The following is a 27,777-nucleotide window of genomic DNA, read 5'->3' on the forward strand; positions in this document are numbered from 1 at the left end:
GATCATCTAGTCCAACTCCCCTGCCAGAGCAGGATCACTTCTACCAGGTCATACAGGAACGCATCCAGATGGGTTTCGAATATCTCCAGAGAGGGAGATTCCACAACCCCCCTGGGCAGCCTGTTCTAGTGTTCTGTCACCCCCACAGTGGAAAGATTTTTCCTCATGTTCACATGAGGAAAAATGCCTCAGCTTCCACCCATTGCCCCTTCTCCTGTCATTGGGCATCACCAAGCAGAGCCCGATTCCATCTCAGCACTCACCCTTTGCATATTTGTAAACATTAATGAGGTCACCCCTCAGTCTCCCCCAAAGTAAAGATCCCCAGCTGTCTAAACAGAAGCAATTGATTTGCTTCATTCCTCTGTGGGCTGGTTGAAGGCTAAGGATGGCCAGAAAGTAACATGTCAGCATTGTCATAGAGTGCTGTTAATTGATGCTCTAAAAGCCCTTTAGGCTTTTCTAGTTGAAATGCAATATAACTTATCTTCAAGTTATTGCAGTTGGGTTGGTTGGTTGAGCCTTAAGCTCAACATGGACAAGAAAGTAGCTGGACTTTCACACATGAGCTGAATTTATCATTTAATGTCTCAAACTAAGTGCATTATTAAATACAGTGTGTATTTAGATTTGTGGGTTTTCTTAAAACTTAAGTGTACATGTTCAGTATAGTTGAGCTGCAGCAGTTGAGTTTTTATTCATTTCAAGTACACAAAAATAGGTTTTGGGGTTTTTTTTCAGTAAATTGTATTTGTTAAAGCATAAATTATTATAATATCTAAATCGTTAATTTCATGTATTTTATGTCCTTGATCTAGGCCTTATGACATGAAGTCCTATGTAAGAAGCATGTGTAGTAGTAAGTTAGGTATTTTTTTAAAGGTACTTTGATACTTTGAGTGTAGTATTCCTGTGAAAAGCAAATAAGTAAAATGGTGGCTTCTCGTTTGTTGGATGTTATTCTGTCTGTAGTCAAAATTTGAAAGACATTTAAGTGCAAAGTAACCAGATTTTTAGCATTGGCTGAACAAATGTACCTCTGAGGGGAAGAAAAATCTGTACTACTTTCTCTTGTTGAGTAAAAAAAGAAAAGCTTCAGAGCTACTTATTCATTTTTGCAGTTTTACTGAAAATAGAGTTGCATGGCTCTATGTCAGGAATAATTTAAGAATGGTACAATTGTACATATTTGTTTGTGAAGAAACATCTGATGTGAAAATATGTTTCTAGTCATAATGCATGTCATAGAAATTACACAAGTAATTTACAGGATTTGAAGTATTTTCTGAAGGAGAATAAGTATTTTAACAATTCACAGAAATACAAAAAGGCCCAATTTTTTCTTAACATTGTTTTTCATAATGGCACTGGAATAAAAGCATTTGATGGCTTAACCTGGAAATGGAAAGCTCCAACCAGTGTGCCTGGGAAAAGTGGCTTGAAAAATTATGTCAGCAAGATTCTAAATTTATTTTCACTGCGATAAAGAGAATTTGGAGTATTGTGTTTAAAAAAACTTCCTTTGCAATCACAGTCTGGTTATTGTTACTGTGTGTTTAAGAAAGAAATAAATTTCTATCCAATGATTATTAATTCAGATAAGAATGTGGAAGAGGATAATCTTAACTAATCACTATACAGTTGAATATAAAGCCACAAATGACTGAGCTTTGTGTTGCTTGTTTCTTCACCCCAAATAGTTCTAGTTTAATATTGTGTGTAGTTCCATAAAGTATTGTTGCAGCAATATGGTATGGTGTTTTTACCCACAGTTCTCTCTCTGCAGGGGAACACAAGTACAAATCCATATGGAGGATGAATCTCATCCTTCTCAAGCAGTCGGTGAGAAGGTCAGTGTGTGTATTTGTTTTGAGAATTCTGTACTGCTCTACTCAAAAGGAAGAATTTTGGTTCAGTAGTTCAGTACATTCTAGTAGCTGGTAAGCAGAAAACCAAAGCTATAGGTAGAAAAATGATACTAGCAAAATAAATGTTACTTTCATGATCCATAAAATATTAGGAAAGCAATATATTCATTTTAATTAGAGTGAATTGCTCCTTTGGCTTAGAAGGCTGATTTAATTTAGTTTTAAGATCTAAAGTTACATGTTCCAGCTTCATGTTTCAGCAAAATAAACTTGTTAAAGTTAACTTCTGTAGCATAATTCGAGGAAAAAGCTTCCTCCCATTTTTGTCTTTTATTTCCTTTGAAGACTCTGCATGTAAAACTTTGTGAAACATCATTCAAACTTCAAGCTTAATGATGATGCCTTTTAAGGTGATCTGTATGACAAATCAAACTGAATAACCAGTTTTCAAAGTGATTGCTGAGGTCAAATGAAGTGTAGACATTTTAGGAACTGTTAAGGCATAGCTGATATGCCTTTGGCATAGGTAGATGGACCATATGAAATCTCAGATTCTGGTCTACCTCTGTCTTTCATAATTTTGTGGAATGTAATGAGGGAACTGATCACGTACAGGGCGTAAATATTGGCAGGCTGATAGTTCAAGCTTTTTCATATTTTGGGGAAAAAATGTGATGGAAAAGTGTGAGAGGGAAGAAAATCTTGAAAGTTGAGAGCACATCTCACTAATAATTCCAAAGATATGATTTAGATTATGCATATTTTTTGGTCTGACAAAGTTTATTACTTCTTTTGTTAAAACCAAAACCAAAATCAAAACCAAATCTCTTATCATAAGTGTTTCCTTGGGTGTGTTTTATAATACTAGTTTTCTTTCTTTCCTTCAGTGTATTGTTTTAGTGTTAAGAAATGCTATGGTGTGGGTTTGTTTAACCCTTTAATTATGAGGGTAGAGCATGAGTGCTTTATAGAAGGAGGTTACATAAAAACAGTGATGAATAGATCTGATCCCACTGTGTGCTTGGAATTTAGAACCCACATTTTGAAGAAACCAATATGCTTTTCCAGTAAGGAAATATGTACAATGGAGGGACACGCTGATTATCCTTTGGAACATTAGGATTCATCAGTTTTGAGCAAAAGTGAGATAAAATTTTGTTGATGTAATTGGAAGACTAGTCTGTAATGTTTTCAGTATTCATTATCATATTTTTTGAGTGCCTAAAATCTTCCATAGAATTAATGCTAACCTTTTGACACAGACCAAATTGTTCTGCAATCAGCAGATGAACAAAGCCTCATTCTATATGAATTCATGTCCTTTGAATCTTATAACCCTGCTGTATGTCATGAAGGACAGTATTTGCTAGGACTAGTTTGGACCTACATTCTTGCTGACATTTCGTAACATACATGTCTGATGTCCAGCTCCCTAGTGCCAAATGGATTGTGTCAGCAGAATCTTACTTCCCTTTGACATGTAAATTTGGCTGAAATTGGTCAGTACTTGGTATCAGGAGATGGGGAAAGAACTGGTGTGATCAAAAGCACTTTTCTTTAGTGAGGATGACCAACCCTCCTTTCCCTTCCTCAGAAGTATATTATAAAGAAATGTGATTAGCTGCTATTTGTTTAAATATTTTAATTCAGGATTAATTCAGGATTTATTTCTGTAGTTTCAAATATGATCTATGTTTCTGTGTACATTTTTTCATAGTACATGATATTAATCAGAAAAGCAATATCCTTTGATATAACATGCTGCACACTCCAAACTAGATTTTTTTTCACATCTTTGTTTCACTCAGATGTTGGAAAAATCATGTTCTGCGGTAGATCATTTTGTAAGTTTCTACTTGCTAGAAATAAACTAATTATGCAGTCCTCACTGTTACGTGGTAAACTACATGCCTATCATAGGCAAAATCTGTTTGTACTTACTTTCAGATCTGAAAAGTCAATGCTGCTTTTCTTTCATGTCCAGAGCTTATTTTAGTTTCAGTAAAGGAAGTTTCATGCATGCTTCCTGCAGAATTTGCTATTAAATTTTGATACGGCAACATTTTTCGGATTTGTGTTCTACTAAAGCAGTAGAAATGTTGTGTGAGAATCAAACATTAGCTTGGCTACTTTTAATGCCTGAAGAGACTTGTTACTCTTGTCCTTTAACTGTGAACTCGTCATTTCTCCTTGGATAATCTGGACAATACAAAATTATCTTTTTCCTGTTATTATATATCTACTTATATAAAATACAAATATTCTTAGGAAGTTCCCAAAGATTCAATAGTTGTTGAAGCACAGAAGTATATTTCAGAAATAAAGAAGAAATGAAAAGGTTTCTAAGTTTTCTCAAGCTTCCATTTTCAATGCATGAAAACAAATGTGTATGTTTTTCAAAGATAAGTATGTTCCTGGGCAGATTTTTTAATAGCTTCTTCTTTTCACAGTAATTTTAGTGCCAGAGGAAACACAAAAGTTATTTTCAAGTTTCAGATGATTACTTTACACTTTGTATTAGAATCCTATGCACTGAATTCTCTAAGCTAGTAGCTATGGTTTATGAATATAGTGAAACTACAACCTCACCATGTAACCTCTGATATGGTACTTCTCTCCATGCATACAGATCCTTTCTTTCTGGATCACAGTATATTTTATTCATTTACTTTAATGGCTTCTCTTCAGTATTGTTCTAGAATTAAAATATTGGTTAGTGGCTGAAAAAGTAGATGGTGGTGTTTCTCTAAGTGTTCCTTTTTACTGTGCAAAGATATACATCTCTCTCTGTCTAGGTATTTGTTAACCTTTTTTTATAATACCAGGTCTTGGAGGCATCATTATTGTCAGCCCTGAAGATGCTGGATGTTGGAAAATGGCCAATTTTTTCTCTCTGTTCCCAAGAAGAGCTGAAGTTAATTCGTCAAGCCTGTGTATTTGGCAGTGCTGGGAATGAAGTGTTGTATGCAACTGAAAATGATGAGGTAGTTATCCAAGAGCCTATATTAACATGACATATTTAGTTATCTATGTATCAAGCTGTTCTGAAAGCCAGTTCTATCACAGTGTACCTAGAAAAAATTCCATGCAAAAATGCGTGATCACTTTGCCACTAAAACATTTTCACTTTTAATTAATAGCTTCCTACCACAGAGGATAAAAACAAGATGAAGTCAGACATTTCTTGAAGGTGCATAGTGACAGGATGAGATGCAGTGAATGCAAACTGGAAGATGAAAGATTCTGATTCAGTGTTAGGAAAATAAAATTCCATGAAAGTGGTTAGATCCTGGAGGAATTGTGAGATCTTTTTTCCTTAAAGATGTTCACAACATGTCTGGACATAGCCTTGAGTTAACTGATCTGTTTAGACATTTGATAAGCTGAGGGTTGGACTAGTTGACCTCTGGAGGATGTCCTCCTTTCCAGTTATGTTTCTGTGATTCTTTTATAACAGGTTTTTGTGCTTGGCATGAACTGCAGTGGGTGTTTGGGAACAGGTGACATGCAAAGCACTATTGAACCAAGGAGGCTAGACTCCCTTTGTGGCAAAAAGATAGCCTGTCTGAGTTATGGAAGTGGCCCTCATGTGGTTCTTGCTACAGAAGGTAAAGTATGATCTGAGTATTGTTTTTGCAGATACTCCACTTTTAACTAGTCTAGCAGGTGTGAAAGGTTTGTGCCAGTAACATAAGGATTCCAGGCTGTCAAGTCCAACATATTTTTATTGCTGAATATGATGTGTCAGCTAGCTCTGTTCTTAGATAGTTCTTTTCAAAAGTTTTTCAAGCTCTGTGTTGATCTTGTTACTACATTTGGAAGTTTTTTTTCTTTTTACTTTGCAGTTAAATTTGGAACTTCTGATGGATTTTTAAATTAGTGGCTACATTATGCCCATGTATTTTTGTGCCAACAAAAAACTTTTTGAGTAGTCTAGATTAAATAGCTAAAGGTAGGTGAGGGCAGTTGTGTTGCAAATGTGTGACTGTTGTTTATATTCAGTTCCACCATTTTGTGCAGACTTCAAGATAGACCATTGTGGATGCTTTTATATATGTATCTGTATTCCTCTGAGATTAAAAAAAAAAAAGAGTTTGTAATTTTATATTGTGTATGCATTGGAAAAATAGATTTTAAACTAGTTTCTTACATTTTTATTATAGAAGGAGAAGTGTATACATGGGGTCATAATGCTTATAGTCAGTTGGGCAATGGCACAACAAATCATGGTTTCATTCCCTGTCAAGTCTCTACTAACTTGGTGAACAAGAAAGTCATTGAAGTTGCCTGTGGCTCTCATCATTCTATGGTGTTAACATCTGATGGAGAGGTGAGAATAGCTGGACTAAATCTCTTTCTCTTAATGAAATTCACATATGTGAGAAACATGAAAACATTTTGCACCTAGAGCATTAGACCTTGCTTCTTGCTGTCTTCACAGTGCTGATGCAACAGGAATGTTTCATAAAAATAAAAAACCTGTTAGGGTCTAGCTGCTTTGAAGTGCATGCAGAGTATTGATTTTTGTGCTACATCTGCTTGTAAAAACAAGTTATAATTTCTTTGTAGAGGGCAGCCAGTTCTTTCTTATGCTATACTCTAAATGCTCAGTGCCATTAAATCTGACATTAATATAAATCATGTTCATATAGGAGTTCTACCCACCAAAGTAGAAGTTTTCTATCATTTACTTTGAGATGCTCTTTGTGTCTAGTTAGGTATTCTGCTTTGATTTATAGAAAGCTGGAGATGACAGGTGCATTAATGCTGCAAGATTCCATGTGCCCTTTTACCTTTGATTGGAGGAACATTTCAGAATTTAAGAATGAGTGCCATATTTCTGATAGAAACAATTAAACTGCAGACCCATATATTTTCCTAGATTTTAAAAGAATACTTGAAATCAAAATCTGATTTTTTTTTTCTTTAATGCATATAACTTTTTTCCCTCTTTCAAATATGTGCTTTCAACTGTATGTTATATAGCCTTCTTTCATGGCAATTCTCCTACAACAGGTATACACATGGGGTTATAATAACTCAGGCCAAGTTGGATCTGGTTCAACAGCTAATCAGTCAATTCCTCGAAGAGTTACTAGCTGCCTACAAAATAAAATAGTAGTTAATATAGCTTGTGGACAGATGTGCTCTATGGCTGTGGTGGAGAATGGAGAGGTAAGAAACTTTAAGTGAATTTTCTACTGAATTTTATGTAATACCATGGGATGTAGGTCATTTCAAACTGTCAGTAATGAGCTACTACAGTGAGAAGTATGCCTTTCCAAACTTCCTCAAATCTGTTTAGTTATACTGCCAGTAAAAGCATTTGTCATATATTGTCCTGCACATTCTGATGTCCATCAGCACATCTTTCTATTCTATGGTTTCTTATTGAGAAAGGAGGTACAGTGAAACAGGAAAATTGTTCACTAACATTTAGTTAGTGGCTTTTTCATTTATTAGATTATTTGTAAGATTTAGCAGCTGTTACTTCATATCAACTGCTGAAGTTGACTTTGAGTTGAAGGAATTCAAGTATCAGATTTCAAATTTACTTCAAAATACAGTTTAGAAGTAAAAATAGCATTGTGAAGGTCAGGAGATTTTACTGATTTGGGGGATTAAATCATATCAAAGCTATATACGTATACTTAGCACTTCATGTTAGTTTCATTTTCTCATATGTGAAAAAAACCAAGTCTCTGTCACTGATTTACTGATTTTTAGAGCTGGTATAACAGTCCCACAAAAATGAAAGTGTTGTTTAATGCATTATCCCAGTGCTTCCTTCACAGAAAAATAAATTATTATCTATACTAGAATCTTAAGAGTGTGAGAATAATCAGTGAGTGCTGTTGTAATTTTTATGCTCATATATGCACACTTATCTGAAGAGGAAACAGAATAAAAGTACATTGCACCTACTTGTTTTACTGCAGTACCCCTTGAATCTCTCTCATATTTGTTATCCTTGTTGAAAAGATACAAAGAGGTTGCAGTGTTCTTCTTGGTTTAGTCCTTATGAGCTGAAGATTTTGAACAGCCTGCATCCTGCCTCATTCCATTGCTCCAAACATTTCAGTTTAGACCCTAAGTAGGTGTTGACTGTTTGCAGTAGAACATATGCCACTGAAATTATCAGAGCTCAGTATTTTCCTTTTTTTTCCTTATGTTGAGCATAAAGCTGTTAACAGCCTACTCAAACTGTTGTGCATAGCTTCCTGTTTATACTTGGTTTGGTATGTTTTCTGAAAAAATAGAGGATTTCTTAATGAGATTCCCTTTGTAAAAGGGAAGTATACATGCTGAATTAGCTCTGTGCTGGGAACCAGCCCTATCAATCATTTATTTTCTACTCTTTGCGTTAAAATACTGTTGCTTTACATAATCTCACTCTTAAAGAGCAATATGAACATGTAAGTTTAGAATTTTAGATGAGCGTGCAGTTGGTATTTTAAACAGAAACAGCATCCAAAATTGGCAGTGCAGGAAAAACATGCATGTGTGTCTGTATATATGTATGGTTATATAGGTAGGTATATGTGTGTGTATATATATACGTACATATATATATGTATGTTATATATATATGTGTATATACACATACATATATATGCGTTATACATATATACATATATATACACACATATACATATATATGTATATATACATATATGTACACATATATATATATATATGTATGTGTGTGTGTGTCTGTGTTTGTGTGAATCTACATAAAAAGTATGTGTGGGGACAGGAAGTACTGAAGAAAACTATTATTGTAACTCTGAAGTTGGTTGGATTGCTTTCAAAAAAGAAGTAGGTAGTAGCAAACAGTGAAAATCCCTGCCTCTGTTTTTAAGGTCTATGTCTGGGGTTACAATGGCAATGGCCAGCTTGGACTGGGCAGCAGCGGCAACCAGCCAACACCCTGCCGAATAGCAGCTTTGCAAGGCATTCGTGTACAGCGGGTATGTCTGTGATGCTCCCTGTCAGACTCTTTGTGTGCAGCTGAAAATATGCTCGGGCATGTTCTGCCTTTAACAAAGATATTCCTGTATCTCTTTGTTTAAAGTGCATTTTATCAGAGTAAAAACAAAAAATACAATGGACCTGTCAGTAGTGGAGAAACTGTGACTCCATGGAGTTCAGTGAGAATACTGGCATTGACTTCACTGAGGTCAGGATTTTATTTAGAGGACTTAGAGTGTTAAAAATGCTTGGTCTTTTCTTTCCTGTGAAATGTAGTTTAAAAAAATACATTGTTATTTTAGTAAATAAGGATGTCTTCACAGGCTACTCTATTCTTCATTAACCCTTTTCATCTTTTTTGGTAAAATGCTGCAGTTTAGCATTTTATCTTTCTGCAGACTGAATATTGCTTTAGAATTGCACTCCAGCCACAGTGACTAAATGATGTTCAGAGTATGAGCAAATTTTATCTGACTGCTTTTGTTCAGCAGTTGGTATGATACCATGGTAAGTCTTGCTCTTGGGTGTTTATTGTGCTTTACCAAATAGCTGGACTGCCATCAGTGTAACTGATAACTTGTCTGGCTGATATTTAAAGTACTGCAGAACTGATTCTGAAAGTCTTTAATTGTTTTTTTCCAAAACAGGGGAAACTATCAGGAAAATGACACATTCTGCCAGAAAACATTCATTTTGTAACATATAAAAAATTAGAACCTTGAATACAATTTATTACATTTACTCAGGAAAGTTATGGATTTTGTAAGTCTTTTAAAATAAACTCATTTAAACAGTTTCACATTTAGTTCCTAGGATGTAAACAATAGCTTTGCTGGTAACAATTGCTGTTGGAGAATAAATTCATAAAGTGAATAACCACAGAATGTCAGGTTGGAAGGGACCCCAAAAATCATCTGGTCCAAAATCTTTCTAGGTAATAGAGTAGTTTAAATGAGGCAGTCCAGCACCATGTGAAGCTGAATCTTAAAACTGAACTGTGTAGGAGAATCCACTACGTCTCTTGGGAGATTATTACAATGTCTAACTGTTCTGATGAAAAAATTTCTTCTGAATTATAGATGGAATCTCCCCAGGAATAACTTGTACCCATTACCCCTTGTCTTTTCCATGTGAGTCCTTGTAAAAATGGAATCTCCATTGTCCTGCAGCCACCCGTTATGTACTGGTACATTCTCCCCTAAGCCTTCTTTTCTCAAGGCTGAACCAACCCAGCTCTCTCAGCCTTTCCTCATACAGAAGGTCTTCCAGTCTTCTGGTGGCCCTTCTTTGGACACTCCAGCCTGTTTGCATCTTCTTTGTACAGCAGGGACCAAAACTGAATGAAGTACTCCAGGCATGGCCTGACCAGCCCTGAGTAGAGTGGGACTTCTTTATCCTTGCTGGTAATGCCCTTGTTGATGCAACCCAACATCCTGTTGGCTTTGTTTGCCACAGCAGCACACTGTTCATTCATGCTGAGCTTGTTTTCCATCAAGACCTCCAGCTCCCTTTCTACAGGGCTGCTCTCCAGCCAAAGGGATCCCAGTCTGGGCTGCACTCCTGGGTTATGTATTCCTAGTTGCAAGACCCTACATTTGTCCCTGTTGAACTTCATAAGGTTCTTCCTTTCATTCAGTCTGTCCAGGTCTTCCTGGAGGGTGGCTCTCCCTTCTGGAGTGTTAACCTCCCCACTCATTTTGGTGTTGTCAGCAAACTTCATCAGGGTGCTCCTGATCCCAGCATCCAGATGACTTATGAAGGTATTGAACGTCATTGGGCCTAATATCAATCCCTGAGGGACCCCATTTGTGACTGGCCACTAGGCTGAGAAATAACTACTTACCACCACCCTCTGGTTATGGCCTGTCAGCCAGTTCCCCACTCACAGAATCACAGAAACATTCAGGTTGGAAAAGACCCTCAGGATCACCAAATCCAACCAATAACCCTACCCTACGAAGTTCACCCCTAAACCACATCCCAAAGCACCATGTCTAAACAACCTTTAAACACATCCAGGGTTGGTGACTCACCCACCTCCCTGGGCAGCACATTCCAATGCCTGACCATTCTTTCTGTGAAAAATGTTTTCCTAATGTCCGGTCTAAACCTACCCAGTCGTAGCTTGAGGCCATTCCCTCACCACACAGACCACCTGTCTAGGCTGTAACATGTCAGTTTCTCTAGGAGGAGGTTGTGGGGGGACCATGTCAGAACCCTTGGAGAAGTCCAGACAGACAAAGTCAACTGCTCACCCTGCATCAACTAAGCAAGTTATTTTGTCATAGAAGGTGATTGGGTTCATCAGGAATGATTTGCCCCTGGTGAATCCATGGTGGTTTTTCCCACTCATGTGCTTCAGTTGACTTGTGAATCCCCAAAAGGATTTGTTCCAGAAATTTCTCAGGGATTAAAGTTAGGCTAGTGGGTCCTCCTTGGATCCCTTCTTATAGATGGGGGTGACATTAGCCTTCTTCCAGTCTTCAGGGATGTCTCCTGATCTCCATGACTTCTCATAGATTATGGAGAGTGGCCTTGCAACAACATCAGCCAGCTCTCATAGCACCCTAAGGTGGATGGCATCCAGGCCCATCAATCTGTATGGATCAAGCCCCTGTAATAGCTGACACACCAACTCTTCCTTGACTGAAGGTGAGTCTGCATCTGCATCAATTTACATTTTTGTTCCCATGCCTGGGACCCCACAGTGTTGGTAAAGACACAGGTGAAGGTGTCGAGGACCTCTGCCTTTTCAGCATTATTGGTGACCAGTTCACCTCTTCTGTTTAGTAGTGGGCCTATAGTCTCTGTTTCTGCTTGTTGATGTATCTGAAGAACCCTTTCTCAAAGTTATTGACGTCTTTGGCCAATTCCAGTACAAGATGAGCTTTTACTTTCCTAACTGCATCTTTGCCTACCCTGGTAATGCCCTTCTAATCTTCAATAGATAATGTTCCACTTTTCCGTCTCTAGTACATTTGTCCTTTGGTTCTGAGCAGAGCTAGAAGCTCAGAGTTAAGTCAAGGGGATCTCTAGTTCTCTGCTGCCCTTGCCTTTAGAGGGGATGAATGTTTTTGTGTGTATAGGAGAGTGTTCTTGAAAAACTTCCAGCACTTGCTAGCTCCTTTGTCCTCCATGGAAGCTTCCTTTCTCCTTTGTATTTGTTCTTGTGTTTAGAGAGTGTGAGTGCCCCAGTAAGTATGACTTAGATCCTATTTCCATCCACTTCATTTGCTTTATACCAATTAATACCAAGTTGTAGACCTCTGGTAAAGAACTTAAAGATTTCTTTCATTTCATACACATCATGTGCTTCATGGATGTCAGTGGACTGCGGGTACTTATGGTGTATCTACTTTGCAGATTGTATAAAGATAGGTGAGGTAGTGTTAACAAAGTAAATTGGTTATTGAGGTTATTGATAGCCATCTACCTATAGCATTAAGTCATGCAGAGCTGATAATTTTGCTGCTGTGTATCTGTACGTGCAGCATGTGCTGCGTGTATGGATTGTAAAGGAGATATTCAAGCAACCTTATGTGGGCAACCTGAGGAAGCAGCTCAGCAGAACCAAGTAGGTTTCTACAAGATGGTATGAACTGACACAGTTGTGTGCTGCCATCGAGATGGAGAATTTCATCTCTTGCCTCTTTCTTGGCTGTCTGCTTCTGTTACTGACTTTGTGTGGGGACTGGTGGTCCTCAGGCCTGGCTGTGGAGAGTTTGCTTCCAGTGATGTAAGTTATCGGAGGGTTCGGGGAGCCCTAGAACTGGCAGAAGGAGGGGGCAGTTTTGTGTGGCCAGCAGTCGGAGTGGAGAGGAGCAGTTAGGGAGACCTCACCTGTTTTTACAGCAGTAAGCCATTCACCTTGGAGGAGTTACCTGTAGAACAAGGTCAGTGCAATACAGATCTGCCTTTTTTGGCTTTTTTTCACTGCATACTATTTGTATTTAGCATATAGCTTTCCTTCTTTCTCAATTTCCAGCTATTCTGCTGTACTCTCAAGATTATTTGACAAGATTCCTCTTTATCTGACATTTTTATCCCTCTAAGTCACCTCATGTACTTTGCTTCCATTTTTGGTGAACTTACCTGTTTGGGGTTTTGTTTTCGTTTTGTAATTTTTACACTGGTATAAAATCAATTACATTGATTTAGTGTAATGTGTATATTTGTATTATCTTACATAAAACCAAAATTATTATTTTTTTTTCCTTATAGGTTGCCTGTGGCTATGCACATACATTAGTGCTAACAGATGAAGGCCAGGTTTATGCCTGGGGAGCCAATTCATATGGCCAATTAGGTATTGGGAATAAAAGTAACCAGTCTTACCCTACAACAGTTATTGTGGATAAGGACAGGTAATACTTACCGTCGTGCAGTCAGACATTAGTTGGCATACTCTCAGAACAGCTGCAGAAAATGACATTTCAAATCTATTATTTGGAAGAGGTAGCCTATAATCTTTTTTCAATGAACAGAATCTTCAGTGGAAGTTCCTGAATCTTCCCCATAACCATCCTCGTGAAAGAGGAACTAAACATTCTGAGCCTGAATGTGCTACTTTCTGCTTTGGTTCACATTGTACTTTATAGGCCTTAATTGCAGTTTTCCTTCAGTGGTGTAGTTTCATTGTTTGAAGTCAATGATAAAAGCTTTATTATCTGAGTACATATTTTAATATGCTACTTCTGACAAGAAGTATCCACAGGAAAAGTGGAAAGTGGAAATCTGCACTTTGTGTTACTTCTGCTGTTAAATTTGGTTTATAACCCAGGAGAGATCAGGAAGGAAACAGAAAAAGAACCAAGATTCCTTCTTGATATTGTTGCCTGAAAATTAAGCTTAGATTTTTACAGGTTAAGTATTTTCCTGTAAGCTCTTGATAGGTAATAGGGCAGTTATTTTTATTGCTAATGTAATGCCATGTATGTAAGTGACCAGAAATTTGAATCTATTCCTTACTACTGAGGTCTTGATTTTGGCGTCCTGTTGTGAAGAATAATAAAAGGGAGATGTCCCTCTTAAACTTGCACTTGTGTGCATTCTTGTAAGGAAGAGACAATGGCTCTGTGGTGGAAGGACATGACTTATTTTTGAACTTTGGTATTTCTTTATGTGTGTTTGTGTTTTTGCTTAAATGGAACTGATTTTTTTTCCCCCCAGACACTGGCTGCAGTTAAAATGTTTCTCTGTTTTAATGCAAGTTTTAATGTTGCGTGCTGCTTTTCCCTTTTGTTGGCCAGATTATGCCTTCCTGGTGTCAGTGAGAATATTACCTCACTAAAGCCTGCAAGATTTGTACATACAGCTTTGACCAAGCTGTTTCCCAGCTATTTTCCCCAGGCAGCTGGGAGAACAAGTAAACAAGCAATAGCTCAGGCTGCAAAACAGTGGATTGTGTAATATTGTACACAGTGGGAGTTTTGAAATCCTAACTTTAGGATTAATGAGATAGCCTAGCATAGCTAAAATACACTTAGAAAACAGCTTTTACTGCTGTTTAGCTCTGATTTTTAATTTTCAGAATTAAAGTCCTTTCAATGCAAGAAATAATAACTGTATTTTTAAATTATTTTAATTGAAATTAAAATTTAAAATGTTGGTTTATAACTGTTACCAATAACCAAAGAGGAAAAAGCTTTTCATTAACTTTCAATTATAAGCCAAAGTGCAAATTCCTTTTTTTTTTTTTTCAAATTAAGTATCTCCTCATGTTTTTCTTCATATTTTCCAAGTATCTTCTCTAGAGCTTACTGCAGCCACTCACCTTGCTCCCCAGCACCACTAAGGACTTTCAGAGAGCTGAAACTCGCCACAGCTTTATTTGAGGGAACCAAGGGGCTCAGTAGAGCATGTGCTGCAGTAGACTTAATGCTCTGCTGCAAATGTCCCTTCACTCCCAAGATGCTTCTTCACTAAGAAACTTTCTGAGTATACACTATTGGGAGAAACATTGACAGCTCTTTTGTATTTTGCTAATTAATTCAGTCTCTCAGTCTGCAGTCAGGAGTGCATGCATGCTTACAAAAGTGTTTTGCACTGTAGAAATAGAGGTAGAGAGCTTCTCCACTGCATTTTGTTCTTATGAGAGTCACTTTCTTTTTTTCCTTTGATTGTAAATTCAGGGTTGTGGAGATAGCAGCCTGCCACTCTGCTCACACGTCAGCTGCCAAGACCCAGAGTGGCCAGGTGTACATGTGGGGCCAGTGCCGTGGGCAGTCGGTGATCCTGCCCCACCTCACTCACTTTGCCTGCACCGACGATGTGTTTGCTTGCTTTGCTACCCCTGCTGTTATGTGGCGTCTTCTGTCAGTAGGTGAGCTTAAAGATCTTCTTCTAAATAGAGTCATTAGTGCATAAACCAATTGCATGTATTTGAAACCTAAACTTAGCTTCTTGCACAAAAACTTATACCAGGAATCTAATCATACTCATAGATTGCATTCTATGTACATGGTAATACGGAATCGTAAAAACTGCCAAGGCCTGATGGAAGTGCTGAATGATTTTTTTATTGATGTAGTTTATTTCTGTGGGGAAATGCCTTGGTTTTAGGGAGGGGGGTTTTGGTGTATTTCTTTAAGTTACTGTGCAATGGAGAGCCTGATTTTGAATTTGGGGGCCTGATGGCTTTCTTTCATGCCCATAAGTAGACTGCTAACAATGGAGAGAGTCAAAGTCCCATGTTGAGAATTGGCCACAGGCACTTTGAGTCTCATCACAAGTGACCGTGACCTGCATTTCTGAGGAGACAAGTTGCTGGATCTCACGTTTTTGGTTATAGTCTGATTCTGTGCTGTGCCTTTTTGCACGCTTTAGGAGCTGAGACTGACTTGTCTCTTCATCCTCTCCTACCTTGGCAAGTCATCAGGACTGACTCACTGTTGTTTGTCTCCTGATCTACATGTGGTGAGAATCATCAGGCAGCTGTGTCCTAGCATCTTAACATCTGCGGGACTAGGTGCCGTGGACATCTGCCATGCTTACAGCCCTTCTCTGTCTGTTGTGTTCTAGTGCTTCCACACCCAGGCATTCCCATTCATTCCTCATTTGTGGCAGTTTTAACATTTCTATTACAATCCTTCAGACTGACTGCTAAGGAGGTTCTTGGCTTTGTGCCTTGTCAGTGTGAGTGACCTCTTCAAGTCTTTCCTTGGGTTCACCCTTCACTGCTCTAACAAATAAAAGCACCTATTTTCACTCTAAGAATTTCATTGCTGATCCCCATGATGGTCAGTTTACCTTTGCTGGTTGTAGATTTTATCTGGGATTGTGTATTGGTGGACATCTGAAGTGCCACTTAATGCTGAAGAAGAGCTTCAGCTTTTCCTTAGTTGTTAAAATTACTATTTATTTGGACAGAAAAGGTCTGAATAAATAAACAACATTCTACAAAATAAGGCCTTTCCAGTATCATTATTTCAGGAGGACTTTTTATTATTACATCCATTACATGGATTTCTCATAGGAAGAAATTCTTCACCATGAGGGTGGTGAGACACTGGAACAGGTTGCCCAGGGAGGTGGTGGAAGCCTCATCCCTGGAGGTTTTTAAGGCCAGGCTGGATGTGGCTCTTAGCAACCTGATCTAGTGTGAGGTGTCCCTGCCCATGGCAGGGGGGTTGAAACTAGATGATCCTTGAGGTCCCTTCCAACCCTAACAATTCTACCATTCTCTCTTCCCACCCTCAATCCTTTTACTTTTGCTAATTATTGCCATAATTGGATATACCTGAACATAAGTGACAACCTCTAAATGAAATGAAAAATAATTGTGCTAAACAATGTAACAGTATCAATTGTGTGTTAGCTTTACTAAGTAACATTTATGTTAATTTTCTGTAGGGAATAGCTTATCACTGAACCACAAAAAGCCTGTCACTGACCCACAAAATTTATATAAACCAATAATAGGTATTTTTATGGCAAGAGGACCAAACGTTTTCTGGGTTAAGAACATGGTTTAGAGGGTTTAATTTTGTAGTAGTATTAAAAAAGAAAGTTCTCTGAGGCCAACAAATATGATTGGGGTATGGAAACAGTTCAGGAGATAAAAATTTGTGTGCAAACTATGGAGGAAATTTCAAGACTGTCTTCTAACTTTATAATGCAGGCATCACATGCACAGTAGGATATGTATACCTGTGACACAAACAGGAATATGTAGACGTTCACACAGAGTGTTTCTAAAGCTGGAGTCTAGTAAAAACCCTTTTGTGTTGGTATTTATGTTTGGAGATACTGTACTGGGAAGTTTCACTGCAACCAAAATTTTGGTTATGTAATAGCTTTATTTCTGCTCTAAGACAATGTCTCCTCATGGGAGTATCTTAGAAAATCTTACTGTGATTTTTCTTTGGTTGGTTGGTTGTTTTGGTTTTGGGGGGGGGGGGGGGGGGCGTTTGTTTGGTGTTTTTGTGTGTGTGTTTTTGTTGTTGTTTTGTTGACCTTTTGAGTATCTTATAATAACTAATACTTTTCATTTGGAATAATTTACCCAGTAATGACTGATAGCATTTGCTATCAGATGCAGCATTACACTTCTGAGGCTGTGCCAGATTTTTTTTTTTCCTCTGACCTTATATTGATGAATTAGAGGAATGGGAATTTTGGGGGGTTTTGTAATAGGGATATTTGTTTGGAGTAGGAAATTAGTAAGGCCTGAAGAAAGATCCCTTGTATTTGCCTTTCTGGGGGTTCATACACATAGTCTGCTGGGGTTTTTTTACTCACCTGATAGAGATGATATATTTATTAAGAATGTTAACTGCTGACAGATACCCATGATATTATCTTGAGAAATATTTGTATTACTTACTGTTAATTCCTCTTTTTATTCTAGAGCCTGATGACCATCTAACAGTAGCCCAGTCACTAAAGAAGGAATTTGACAACCCTGAAACTGCAGACCTGAAGTTTCTAGTGGATGGAAAATTCATTCATGTTCATAAAGTTCTTCTCAAAATTAGGTAAGGCACAAACTGTATAGTTTAATATTAACTAACTGTATAGTGCAGTCCACTGTGCTTCATAATTCCTGTTCAAAATTCTTGACGTACCAGTTCCCTTTTCCCTCAGCCATGGGATTCACCTGGTATTCTTCACTGTTATTCTCTTTTTCTCATTACCTTGCTGCTTGGAATTACCAAACATACTGCTTACTACCAGCCTCCCTCCCTCTGACTTGGATTCTCCTTCATGCTACCAAAACAGACTTGACCTTGATTTCTAACCTTTTCTGCTGAGAAAAAGGCTGATTTCTTTCTTCTCCCTTCTCAGTAATCTGAATCAGTTTTTCTTCCCTAACATGCTTGGCTTCCTCCACTGACATGATTTGAAGGGTTTTGGTTATTCTTGCCTGCCTTTCCTCCCACAGGACCCTTCAGCAACTTTATCTTCCCCTCCCCCACCCCTTCCCCTTTTAATCAGATTTCTTATCCTCCTTTTTTTAAATCTTCTTATCAGTGGAACTGAATTTTAAGATGGATTCTCTTTTTGTTCTTAGAGCTTTTTGCAAGGTAACACCACTTTGCAGTGAGATCGGACACATGGCTCTATAGAGTAATCACATTGTTACTAACATGCGGAGATTAGTTTGTTATTGCATGCGCAGTTTCTGCTAGGATTTTCTAGAGACACTGCTTTAGATCTATTTTCCTAACTACTTCTACTCCATCCTCCTCTTTGTTACAATACTTTTTTCTCTTTGGTGTTTTTTTTCTCACAATGCTTGGTTATCTCATCTTCCTTATCACCACTTTGTCTTCTTGCTTTTGCTCCTGAGCGTTGTTAACAGCATCTTGTAAATTTTAAAATTAAGGCTCTTTGTTAATTCTTGCCTGCCTTTTTATTTTGGTCTTTTCTGCTCTCTTCTTACTACTACAAGTTATCTGTATTACTATTTTCTTCCCTTTGCTGATTTCATTAATTGTATATGACACTCATGCCTGTAGCCCACCCTCTTTGGAATGCCACTTGTCCTTCAGCAGATACTGTTTCAAATCTTGTGTATCCCCAAAATGCTTCTGAGGTTCTTTTTCCTGATAATCAGACTATATGTAGCTTTTCCATTTTTATCCTTTCTGACTTTACTTTTCTCAGATTGTATGTCGTTTTGGGAAGGAAATGTGTCTAGTTCTAAAATGGATTTAAATGTTTAGCATTATTAAAACAGTATTGAGGAATAATAAAGCATCAGAATTAATGTTTTCTTAAAGCTTTGTAGTCTCATGGTGCAGCTGGATCAGAGGATAATGTACTCAACAAGGTATTTTGCAGCATTCAGCCTGTTCCAGAGTGTGGTCATGAATGCAGTGCTGGTAAAAGTTCCTTTTCATTATCCAATCATTTCTTTACTGCTTTGGGAGGTTTTTCTCCCTCTTGTTCTACATCTGCTGTTGAACTAGATCATGTTGTCCTTGGTGGTGGTGAAATGGCAGGGCAACGCCCACCTCAGTGAGAGGCTCGCCAAGCAACATACTGCCTGCAGAAACAGATACACATGAGTATGTGGGTGGGATTCATCTGCTCTGCATGTAGCCAGCCAAAATGTGGTGTCTGGTCTCTCTCTGTGAGAGGGAGAGAGAGAGAAAGGGAGAGGGGCACCCCAAAGGATAAGGGATTCCAAAGTACTTTGGAGACTGAGGGATGAGTACCAACTGATTTTCATTTTTTCACTTATTTAAGGGAGCAATGTGCACCATCTTCTCTTTGAATTTTTACTTTCATATGATGCCACTGGGACAGTAGATGATTCTCATGGTCTGTTCCACAGCTGGATGGATAAGCCTGGTCACCAACACTTAACATGAGGCTCTGGGAAACAAAGCCATCTGGTTTGGTCTGCCTCTTCCAATGCCAGAATGTGATACAAGATGTGGTAGAAGCTAGATAATGAGTTTTTAATTCTTTATTAATTTGCCATGATGTGTCTTTATTTAAAAAAAACCCCACACCAAAAACCCCCCAAACCAACAAATTCTTTAAATAATTAGTAAAATCAAATGTGAGAAAGGTAAATGAAGTGACAGATAAAAATGAAAAATATTTATTTCAAGCTATGTTGTCTTTACAATGCAAACTTCTCCCAGCATCATTGAAAGGACACCAACCTACCTTTAACATAAAGGTTTTAGTAAAAGAAAAGCAAATTCTGATGTGGGAGAGTTAGAAAGTAAATAGTAGAAATATAAAAGAGTCTAATTAAATTGTGGCTTTTATAGGAAAAGTTACCTAAGCTAAAGAGACCAAACTGGGAGGCTTGGCTGATAAGCCTGAAGCTGTGCGGTCATTCAGCGAGACCTGGACAGACTGGAGAGCTTGGCAGACAGAGAGAGGAACCTAATGAGGTTCCTAATGAGGATAAGTGCAGAGTCCTGCATCTGGGAAGGAATAATAAACTGCACCAGTACAGGTTAAGAGGCAATCTGCTGGAGAGCAGCCCTGTGGAGAAGGACCTGGGAGTCCTGGTGGATAACAAGTTCTCCATGGGACAGCAATGTGTCCTTGTGGCCAAGAAGGCCAATGGGATCCTGGGGTGCATTAAGAAGAGTGTGTCCAGCAGATTGAGGGAGGTTCTTCTGCCCCCTATACTCTCTCCTTTTGAGGCCACACCTGGAATATTTCATCTAGTTTTGGGCTCCTCAGTTCAAGATGGACAGGGATCTACTGGAGAGAGTCCAACAAGGATGATGAAGGGACTGGAGCACATGCCCTATGGGGAGAGGCTGAGAGCCCTGGGGCTTTTTAGTCAGGAGAAGAGAAGACTGAGAGGGGATTTGATAAATGTTTGTAAATATCTGAGGGCTGGGTGTCAAGAGGGAGGGGACAGGCTCTTCTCAGTTGCACCCTGTGATAGGACAAGGGGTAATGGATATAAACTCCAGCACAGGAGGTTCCACCTCAACATGAGGACGAACTTCTTCACTGTGAGGGTCACAGAGCACTGGAACAGGCTCCCCAGAGGGGTTGTGGAGTCTGCTTCTCTGGAAACTTTCCAGATCCATCTGGATGCATTCCTGTGCACCTGTGCTAGATTCTAGGTGGACTCGATCTCCGGAAGTCCCTTCCAACCCCTAACGTTCTGTGATCCTGTGTGATCCTGTGATCATGTTGATATCATCAGCAAAAAGTCTGAAAACAATTCAAGTATTATGGGATGGCTTTTAGAGAGCAGTAATGAGTTTTAGCATGGCCAGCAGGACTAGAGGGGTGATTGTACCACTGTACTTGGCACTGCTGAGGCCACAGCTTGAGTACTGTGTTCAGTTTTGGGCACCACAGTGTAGTAGAGACATCAAGGTGCTGAAGTGGGTCCAAAGATCGGAAGTGAAGCTGGTGAGTGATCTGGGGAACAACTCTTATGAGGAGTGGCTGAGGTAGCTGGGATTGTTTACTCTGAAGAAAAGCAGGTTGAGGGGAGACCTTATAGGCCTCCACAACTACCTGAAAGGAGGTTGTAGAGAGGTGGGTGTTGGTCCCTTCTCACTGACAGGACAAGAGGAAATAACATCAAGTTATGCCAGGGGAAGTTTAGGTTAGACATTAGGAAAAACTTCTGTTGTGAAAGGGTTCTCAAAGGCTGTAACAGGCTCTCCAGGGAAGGGGTTGAATCTCCTCCATCCCAGGATGTCTAAAAGCTGTCTAGATATGGTGCTCAAGGATGTGGTGTAGTAGTGGCTCTGGTAGAGTTAGATGATGGTTGGACTTGATGATCTTACAGGTCATGGTGATTCTGTGTGAGTTACAGCGAGGTGTAAGTTACTGTGAACTGTAAGCTGCAGAGTATAGTTACTGAAGGCTGTGCTTTTTCCTGGTTTGTATCTTGTCTGTCACAAAAGTGTTCAGGCAAGGTACAAAAGGTAATGAAAAATCTGGGCGAGAGTGTCTTCACTTTAGTTTAGTCCTTGAGTGTAATGATTAAACCTAATGCTAAATTACATATGGACTCTTGACACTGGAATAAATATTACCTAAATTATTAATAATTTCCCTCCTCACAAGCTCATGTTGGGGAAAGAAGAAAGAAATGTCAGAATTATCTAACTTAATTGTAATCTTTATCTATTAGGAACCAGGTAATACATTTCGTAGATAATGTGTAATACATTCAAGAATATGACATCAAAAATACATAGGCCATCCTTAAAGATATTGTAAGTAGAACATAAAATACTAATAACAGAAATGAAGTAAAATTTTGCACTTTATATTTAAGGCTTAAATAAATTAATGTGTTTAAACCAAGAAATCATGTAGCTAGAGTTTATGGTTGTGAATTCAATCTGACTGATTTATTATTTTTTTTTAAATAAATTACATACTGCAGCTCATCTCTCAAGCTTAACTCTTCACAATATACAATCTTTGTCCATGTTCTGTAGGTGTGAACATTTCCGTTCCACACTGAACAACGATGTTGAAGTCATAGAAATGAGTGCATTTTCTTACCCTGTTTACCGAGCGTTCCTGGAATACCTGTACACAGACAACGTTAGGCTCCCTCCTGAGGATGCAATAGGTATTTGCCATAGAGGGAAATAAGTCTAGGTTACAGCTTCTGAAGAGTTCCATTTTTGTGTCCTAACAGTGTGAGCAAAGCAGGGGTTGTTAATATTATTCTTATTAGCATTTAGTTCGGTAACTGTCAGGAAGAAGGGATACAGGAGCAGGAAACACACCCAAGAAGACTGAGTGGTGATGATCCAATAATCTCAAATGTGCAAGATGTTTGAAAAGAACTGTGTCCAGTTCTGGAGCCCCTATTACAAGAGGGACATGGACATGCTGGAAGGTGTCCAGAGAAGGGCCACCAGGATGATCAGAGGGCTGGAGCACTTCTCCTATGAGCACAGACTGAAAGAGTTGGGGCTGTTCAGTCTGGAGAAGAGAAGGCTCCGAGGTGACCTTCTTGTGGCCTTCCAGTATCTGAAGGGGCCCTACAAGAAAGCTGGGGAGGGACTTTTTAGGCTATCAGGTAGTGATAGGACTAGGAGGAATGGAACAAAGCTGGAAGTGGGGAGATTCAGGCTGGAAGTGAGGAAGAAGTTCTTCCCCATGAGAGTGGTGAGAGCCTGGAATGGGTTGTCCAGGGAGGTGGTTGAGGCCCTGTCTCTGGAGGTGTTTAAGGCCAGGCTGGATGAGGCTCTGGCCAGCCTGATGTAGTGTGAGGTGTCCCTGCCCATGGCAGGGGGGTTGGAACCAGATGATCCTCGTGGTCCCTTCCAACCCTGACTGATTCTATGATTCTAACTTACTGTTTCTTGTATTAAGAACTTTTTTTTCTTTTCCCTTAAAAGGCCACTAATGCCATCCTTAAACTTTTACATTTGATCATGAATAAAAAGGGGACTGTTCCCTGAAGGAATTTAAGAGGATGCAAGTCACTAATTGATGTCTAGAATGAGATGCAGTACAGTGGACAAGAAGACAGAACACTTGCACAGTAATCAAAAAGTCCCTTTTTGATATGTCTTCTGGGGACCTTTAAAAATGTATACATCATCTAGGTAAAAAAAAAAATAGACCAAGTCTCTGATTAATTCAGCCTGGAAAAAAATAGGGTAATTGATAAATCTGAAAATAAATTAATGCATTTTGCAGCAGGATAGTTAAAGCTGTATGAATTTTCACAGGACTGCTAGATTTGGCAACGTTGTATAGAGAAAACAGACTGAAAAAGCTTTGCCAGCAAACGATCAAACAAGGCATTTGTGAAGAGAATGCCATTGCTCTTCTTTCTGCTGCTGTCAAATATGAAGCTCAGGTAAGCAGAACCTCCCTTCAGACTAACTGTTGTTTTCGGGGAAATGGAACTGTGTAATGTAAACAGAACTGCATTTAACTGGTGAGGCATGATTACTGCAATTTCCCTTTCTGGTTTTCCCAGATGTTGTTTTCCCCTTTGTAAGTTGTAAAATAACTGTGGCTACTAGTGTTTTCTTCCTGGTGTTTCGGCTTGCGCCTCTGAGTCAGGATTCTTAATCTTCCTGCCTTGTCATCTGGCACAGCAAATCATGCAAATTTCACCCTGCGTTTACTTCTCCACCTTTGGATTTTGCATTGCCTCTTCACTTCCTGAGTTCCACCCAGTCATTTTGTCTGCTGGTGTCTGGTACAGTCATTCTGGTACCACCTTTTACAGGCAGTGGGAGAATATACCTGTGAAGCCCCTCCCTGTTTACAGTTGTGCTTATACAAAACACCCACTCTCGCTATGTTATTTACAATGGGTCTTGCTGACATACAACCAATTACCTATTGTTAGTCTTATCCCCATATCCTGTCATCTGGTCTGCCCTTGGCTCTGGAATGTTTCACCAGCACTCAGCCTGTTATCAGCAGCACTGCAAGAGCTTATATTTTCTGCAAACAGACAAATATTTTCAAAGATGCTTTCCTTTTCTCAATTTATTAGTGCTGTGCTGATTGTGGAAATAACGGTTTTATTGTGGAAATAATGATTTTATTATTCAAGAAGTCTGTGTGTGTATTTTAGACTTAGTAGCCACTGGTATAACTGAGCATCTTGGTTGAGAAGTCCTCATTTTTCTGTTCAAGATTGTTTTGTCAGAATAAAATCAGTGTAATCAAACAGATTACCTTTTAGCAGAGCCAAACTATGCAACTGGTAAAAATGTGGAGTTTTTAAGTGATAGTTGTTTTGCTTTTGCCTGGCTGTGAATTGTAGGATGAAATTTTAAGAGGAGGAGGGGCTAGAAATGTAATATGATGGATTGATAAACAGGTCCAGGTCCAGGAAGCAAGTAGAAAGAAGGAGTGAAACAAAAACTGAGTAAGAAATGTTGCAGTAGCCTGTGCTGTATGGAGGCAGTGCAGTAGCGGAGATAAAATTGTGGAGCAGTTGCAAAGAGGCGTCTGGAAGTCAGTGAGTTCTGTAAATTGAAAGAGGAAATACCATCAGTTTAGTAGATAATGAGATTATCAGATGCCTGTCACAGGACAGTTGGAACCAAGGTATCAGTAACATGGAGAGCTGAGGCAAAGAGGAGTTGTACTTGCAATGTGTTGTGGTGGTCCAGCAGATCAGAGAAGACTGGACGGGAGTGGAGGACTCAACAATTTGATTCTGCTAATAGGAGTTTTAATTAAAAGTTTGCTCTGGTGTTTCTCCTCTTACAAGTTTGCAACAGTTTTGAACATCTTCAAAGCAGGAGTACCTTCACTTGACCTCTGTCCTTGATCTGTGTCAGGTGAAGTAGTTAAAGATAGCCTGGACAAAGTACTGGTGTTTATGAGGGTTGAAACACAATAAAAGGGATTGGCTAGATGACTAAATATGTGTTATCCTCCTCTTCCTTCTATGATTCAGTGTTCTGTTCTGTATCCCTAGTATTCTTTCAAAACAGGTAATATTTTAACAGGATCATCAGTTGATGAATTGGTTTTCCTGCCTCGGGTGCAGCATGTGGTGTGCCAAACTCAAGAGTGCATTGTTGCTCTCCTCCCTCCATCCACAGCTCAGAAAGGGACATAGTGGGACTGCTTCACAGAAGCACAGCAGACTCCTTTATCAAGGACATGGGATAGCCTCTGTGTAAGGAATCATGAAGTAAGCCAGGCTCTTTTAGAGTACTACATGAATATAGTAAAAGTTGGCTTGAGAACCATCTGCACCATCAGCACCTCAGTAGAAAACTGTCCCAAGAAGGACAATGAAAGATGCCTCGTATTTTGGGAGTTAGAAAAGACAATTCATTCCATTTTTTGTCATTAAATATGAGTACTGCAAGTGACAGATTCTAGTGCTGTGTCATCTGCTGCTAACATATCAAATGGACTGAAGGCAGACCTGGCTACTGTATGCTTCTGTTTGTTAGGATTAAAAATGCTTGAAAATATGTTGTCCTCAGAAAATAAAAAAGCATTGCTCCTACCAGCTGTTGTTAAATGTATTTCTAATACACACTGTAGCAAATTTTAGATGAATCATCTTCTACATAACAGAATTAAAAGTCAATAGTTCTTGGGACAGTGAAATTAGTGGCCAGGGTTCTATGGTATGTATGGCCCTTGTCACAGATCAGTACCAGAAAAAGCAGACACTGTCTTTAGTTAGTGCAAAAGTTTGCACATGGGCTGCCAAGCCACCCAGGTTCTGGCAGTAGCATTTCAGAGGTCTGATGAAATTTAAGCTGTCAGTGTCTCTGCTCTTCTATATTTTATGTTTGTTTTTTCTGCTTTTTAAATTTCTTCTTCTATTCTCATTCCTCTTTTTGCTTTCCCAGTGCTTTATGGTGAGAGGTGCAATTTACTGCTGTGCATTGTTGCTACCTTTTTTCTTTTTAAAGGCTATTTTGTGTTGCTTGGCCTCTGTTAAAGCATTGGTTACATCTTGACAGGGGGAACAGACTTCAAACATTCAATCTAAGGAAAAGGTTTCAAAGGGAAATGCACAGCTACGCTGTTGAATTTATATTAAGCCCTGGTTGCAGTGTTCGGGTAGTTAACATAGAATAAAAAAAGGCATGGATTTCAGAGACCTCCTTTTGCTATATATGCCAGTCTAGACTTGTCTCGCTGGCTCCAGCCTTGCTTGCTGCAGAAGGTAATTGATTTTCATTCAACAGCAAGTTGTTGCATAGGAACCAGCTAAAGGGGCTTGACCCAGCACACAGACAGACAGATTGCCACTGTTGTGGGAAGTTTGAGTGGGCAAAATTTGGTCAGAAGGCTTAAGTTTTGTACCTGTCCTGAGCTGAATATGTGAACATTCTGTTACAGCAAGACCAGGCCAAGACAGAACCATTTTTTGCTATCTAGGAATCACAGCTGCCAGATAGGGGGACACAATTCCTGGCTTTGCCATGGAAGTCTCCTTACATCCAGTTTGCGTTCAGCAGGAGACATCAAACGTTACAGCAGATTTTGCTTTTATTGTCAGCAAGAGAAGGGTATCTGCTGCTTTTCACAGGACCACTACTGAATTCAGGGCAGAGGAAAACAAAGGAGTTACTGAAGCTCTAATAATGATATATGGGGAAGGTTGATGGTTTCACTTACTAGTAACTGCTCTAATGAGCTCAGTAAACGTGATGGAGTTCTAGAGTCAATTTAGGTGGCTACTCCTGTTTTTCACAGAGGGGTTTTAGTGAATACTTTGCATGGACACATTTGTGATCTAATCAAACTGTTCAGAAAAGGGACTGGTGAACAACTTGGTATATTCTCTGCTAATTAAATGACAAACCTGAAACAAAAAATAGTAACACTGCTTTCAGTCATTCATATTACCTCAATTTTGTTCCTAGGACTTGGAAGAATTTTGCTTCAGATTTTGCATAAACCATTTAACTGTTGTTACACAAACTCAAGGCTTTGCAGAAATGGACCATGACCTCCTGAAGAACTTCATTAGCAAAGCAAGCAGAGTGGGAGCATTCCGAAATTGAGGTCTAACTACCACCAAACTGAAGAGCATGTCCTCTTCTCTCCTGAAAATACTTCTTTGGAGAACTTGTTTATGGTCACCATGTTCAGAGGCTTGGAGAGAAAGACTCATCGTCCATCAGCTTAGGAAACATGCAGAAGTAGGTTTTATAAAGATGGCTCCAAGGATGCATGGTGGGAGACCATTGCCAACAGTCAGAATTTAACAACAAAAATCTAGAATGCAAGCAAACTAAGCTCTCAGTTTCCTCTCTGTTTTTTTATTATTTTTTTAAACAACCTGCATCTGGGGGTTGTGGGACAGTGACCTGTTTGCTGCTAAACCTTTCACAGTATACTTTTAACACCAAACTAATATGCCATGGTGGGCTACTTTGGACTTGGTTCATCATCTGGTGAAGATACTAACTTGGTTTTCTGAACGTAAGACAAAGTCATAAATTTTTTAGGATGAGAGGCTTTCTAATTGGTGGGAGGATATGTGTCACTTGGTGTTTATTTGGAGTGTGAATGTGTAAGCCCT

General features: G+C 39.0%; 1 protein-coding gene across 2 annotated transcripts; it reads left to right on the forward strand.

Moving 5' to 3' along the window:
- The first annotated feature begins 1,805 nt into the window (after positions 1-1,805).
- On the forward strand, positions 1,806-27,256 carry LOC128967137 (RCC1 and BTB domain-containing protein 2). Of its 2 annotated transcripts, XM_054381173.1 has the most exons (12): positions 1,806-1,850; positions 4,694-4,852; positions 5,326-5,476; positions 6,032-6,198; positions 6,885-7,043; positions 8,732-8,839; positions 13,062-13,204; positions 14,972-15,162; positions 17,689-17,815; positions 22,229-22,365; positions 23,480-23,610; positions 27,116-27,256. In XM_054381173.1, exons 1-12 carry the CDS (start codon positions 1,809-1,811, stop codon positions 27,254-27,256), a joined length of 1,656 nt encoding a protein of 551 aa, XP_054237148.1. In that variant the 5' UTR covers positions 1,806-1,808. The 2 variants fall into 2 exon arrangements, with proteins under 2 accessions (XP_054237148.1, XP_054237155.1); XM_054381180.1 differs by lacking the exons at positions 1,806-1,850; positions 13,062-13,204; positions 14,972-15,162; ... (2 more) ...; positions 23,480-23,610; positions 27,116-27,256 and adding an exon at positions 8,918-8,961 and having other exon boundaries at positions 4,727-4,852; positions 8,732-8,843.
- Positions 27,257-27,777: the final 521 nt, after the last annotated feature.

The sequence above is a fragment of the Indicator indicator genome, chromosome 1, assembly GCF_027791375.1.
Source record: "Indicator indicator isolate 239-I01 chromosome 1, UM_Iind_1.1, whole genome shotgun sequence".
In the NCBI taxonomy this organism is placed as follows: Eukaryota; Metazoa; Chordata; class Aves; order Piciformes; family Indicatoridae; genus Indicator; species Indicator indicator.

Bases quoted from the DNA above. Each gene is read 5' to 3' on its own strand.
- LOC128967137 (XM_054381173.1), top strand. From the start codon at position 1,809: ATGGAGGATGAATCTCATCCTTCTCAAGCAGTCGGTGAGAAG. The intron at 8,840-13,061 runs GTATGTCTGTGA...TTTTCCTTATAG, and splicing joins AAGGCATTCGTGTACAGCGG to GTTGCCTGTGGCTATGCACA. The intron at 13,205-14,971 runs GTAATACTTACC...TTGTAAATTCAG, and splicing joins GTTATTGTGGATAAGGACAG to GGTTGTGGAGATAGCAGCCT.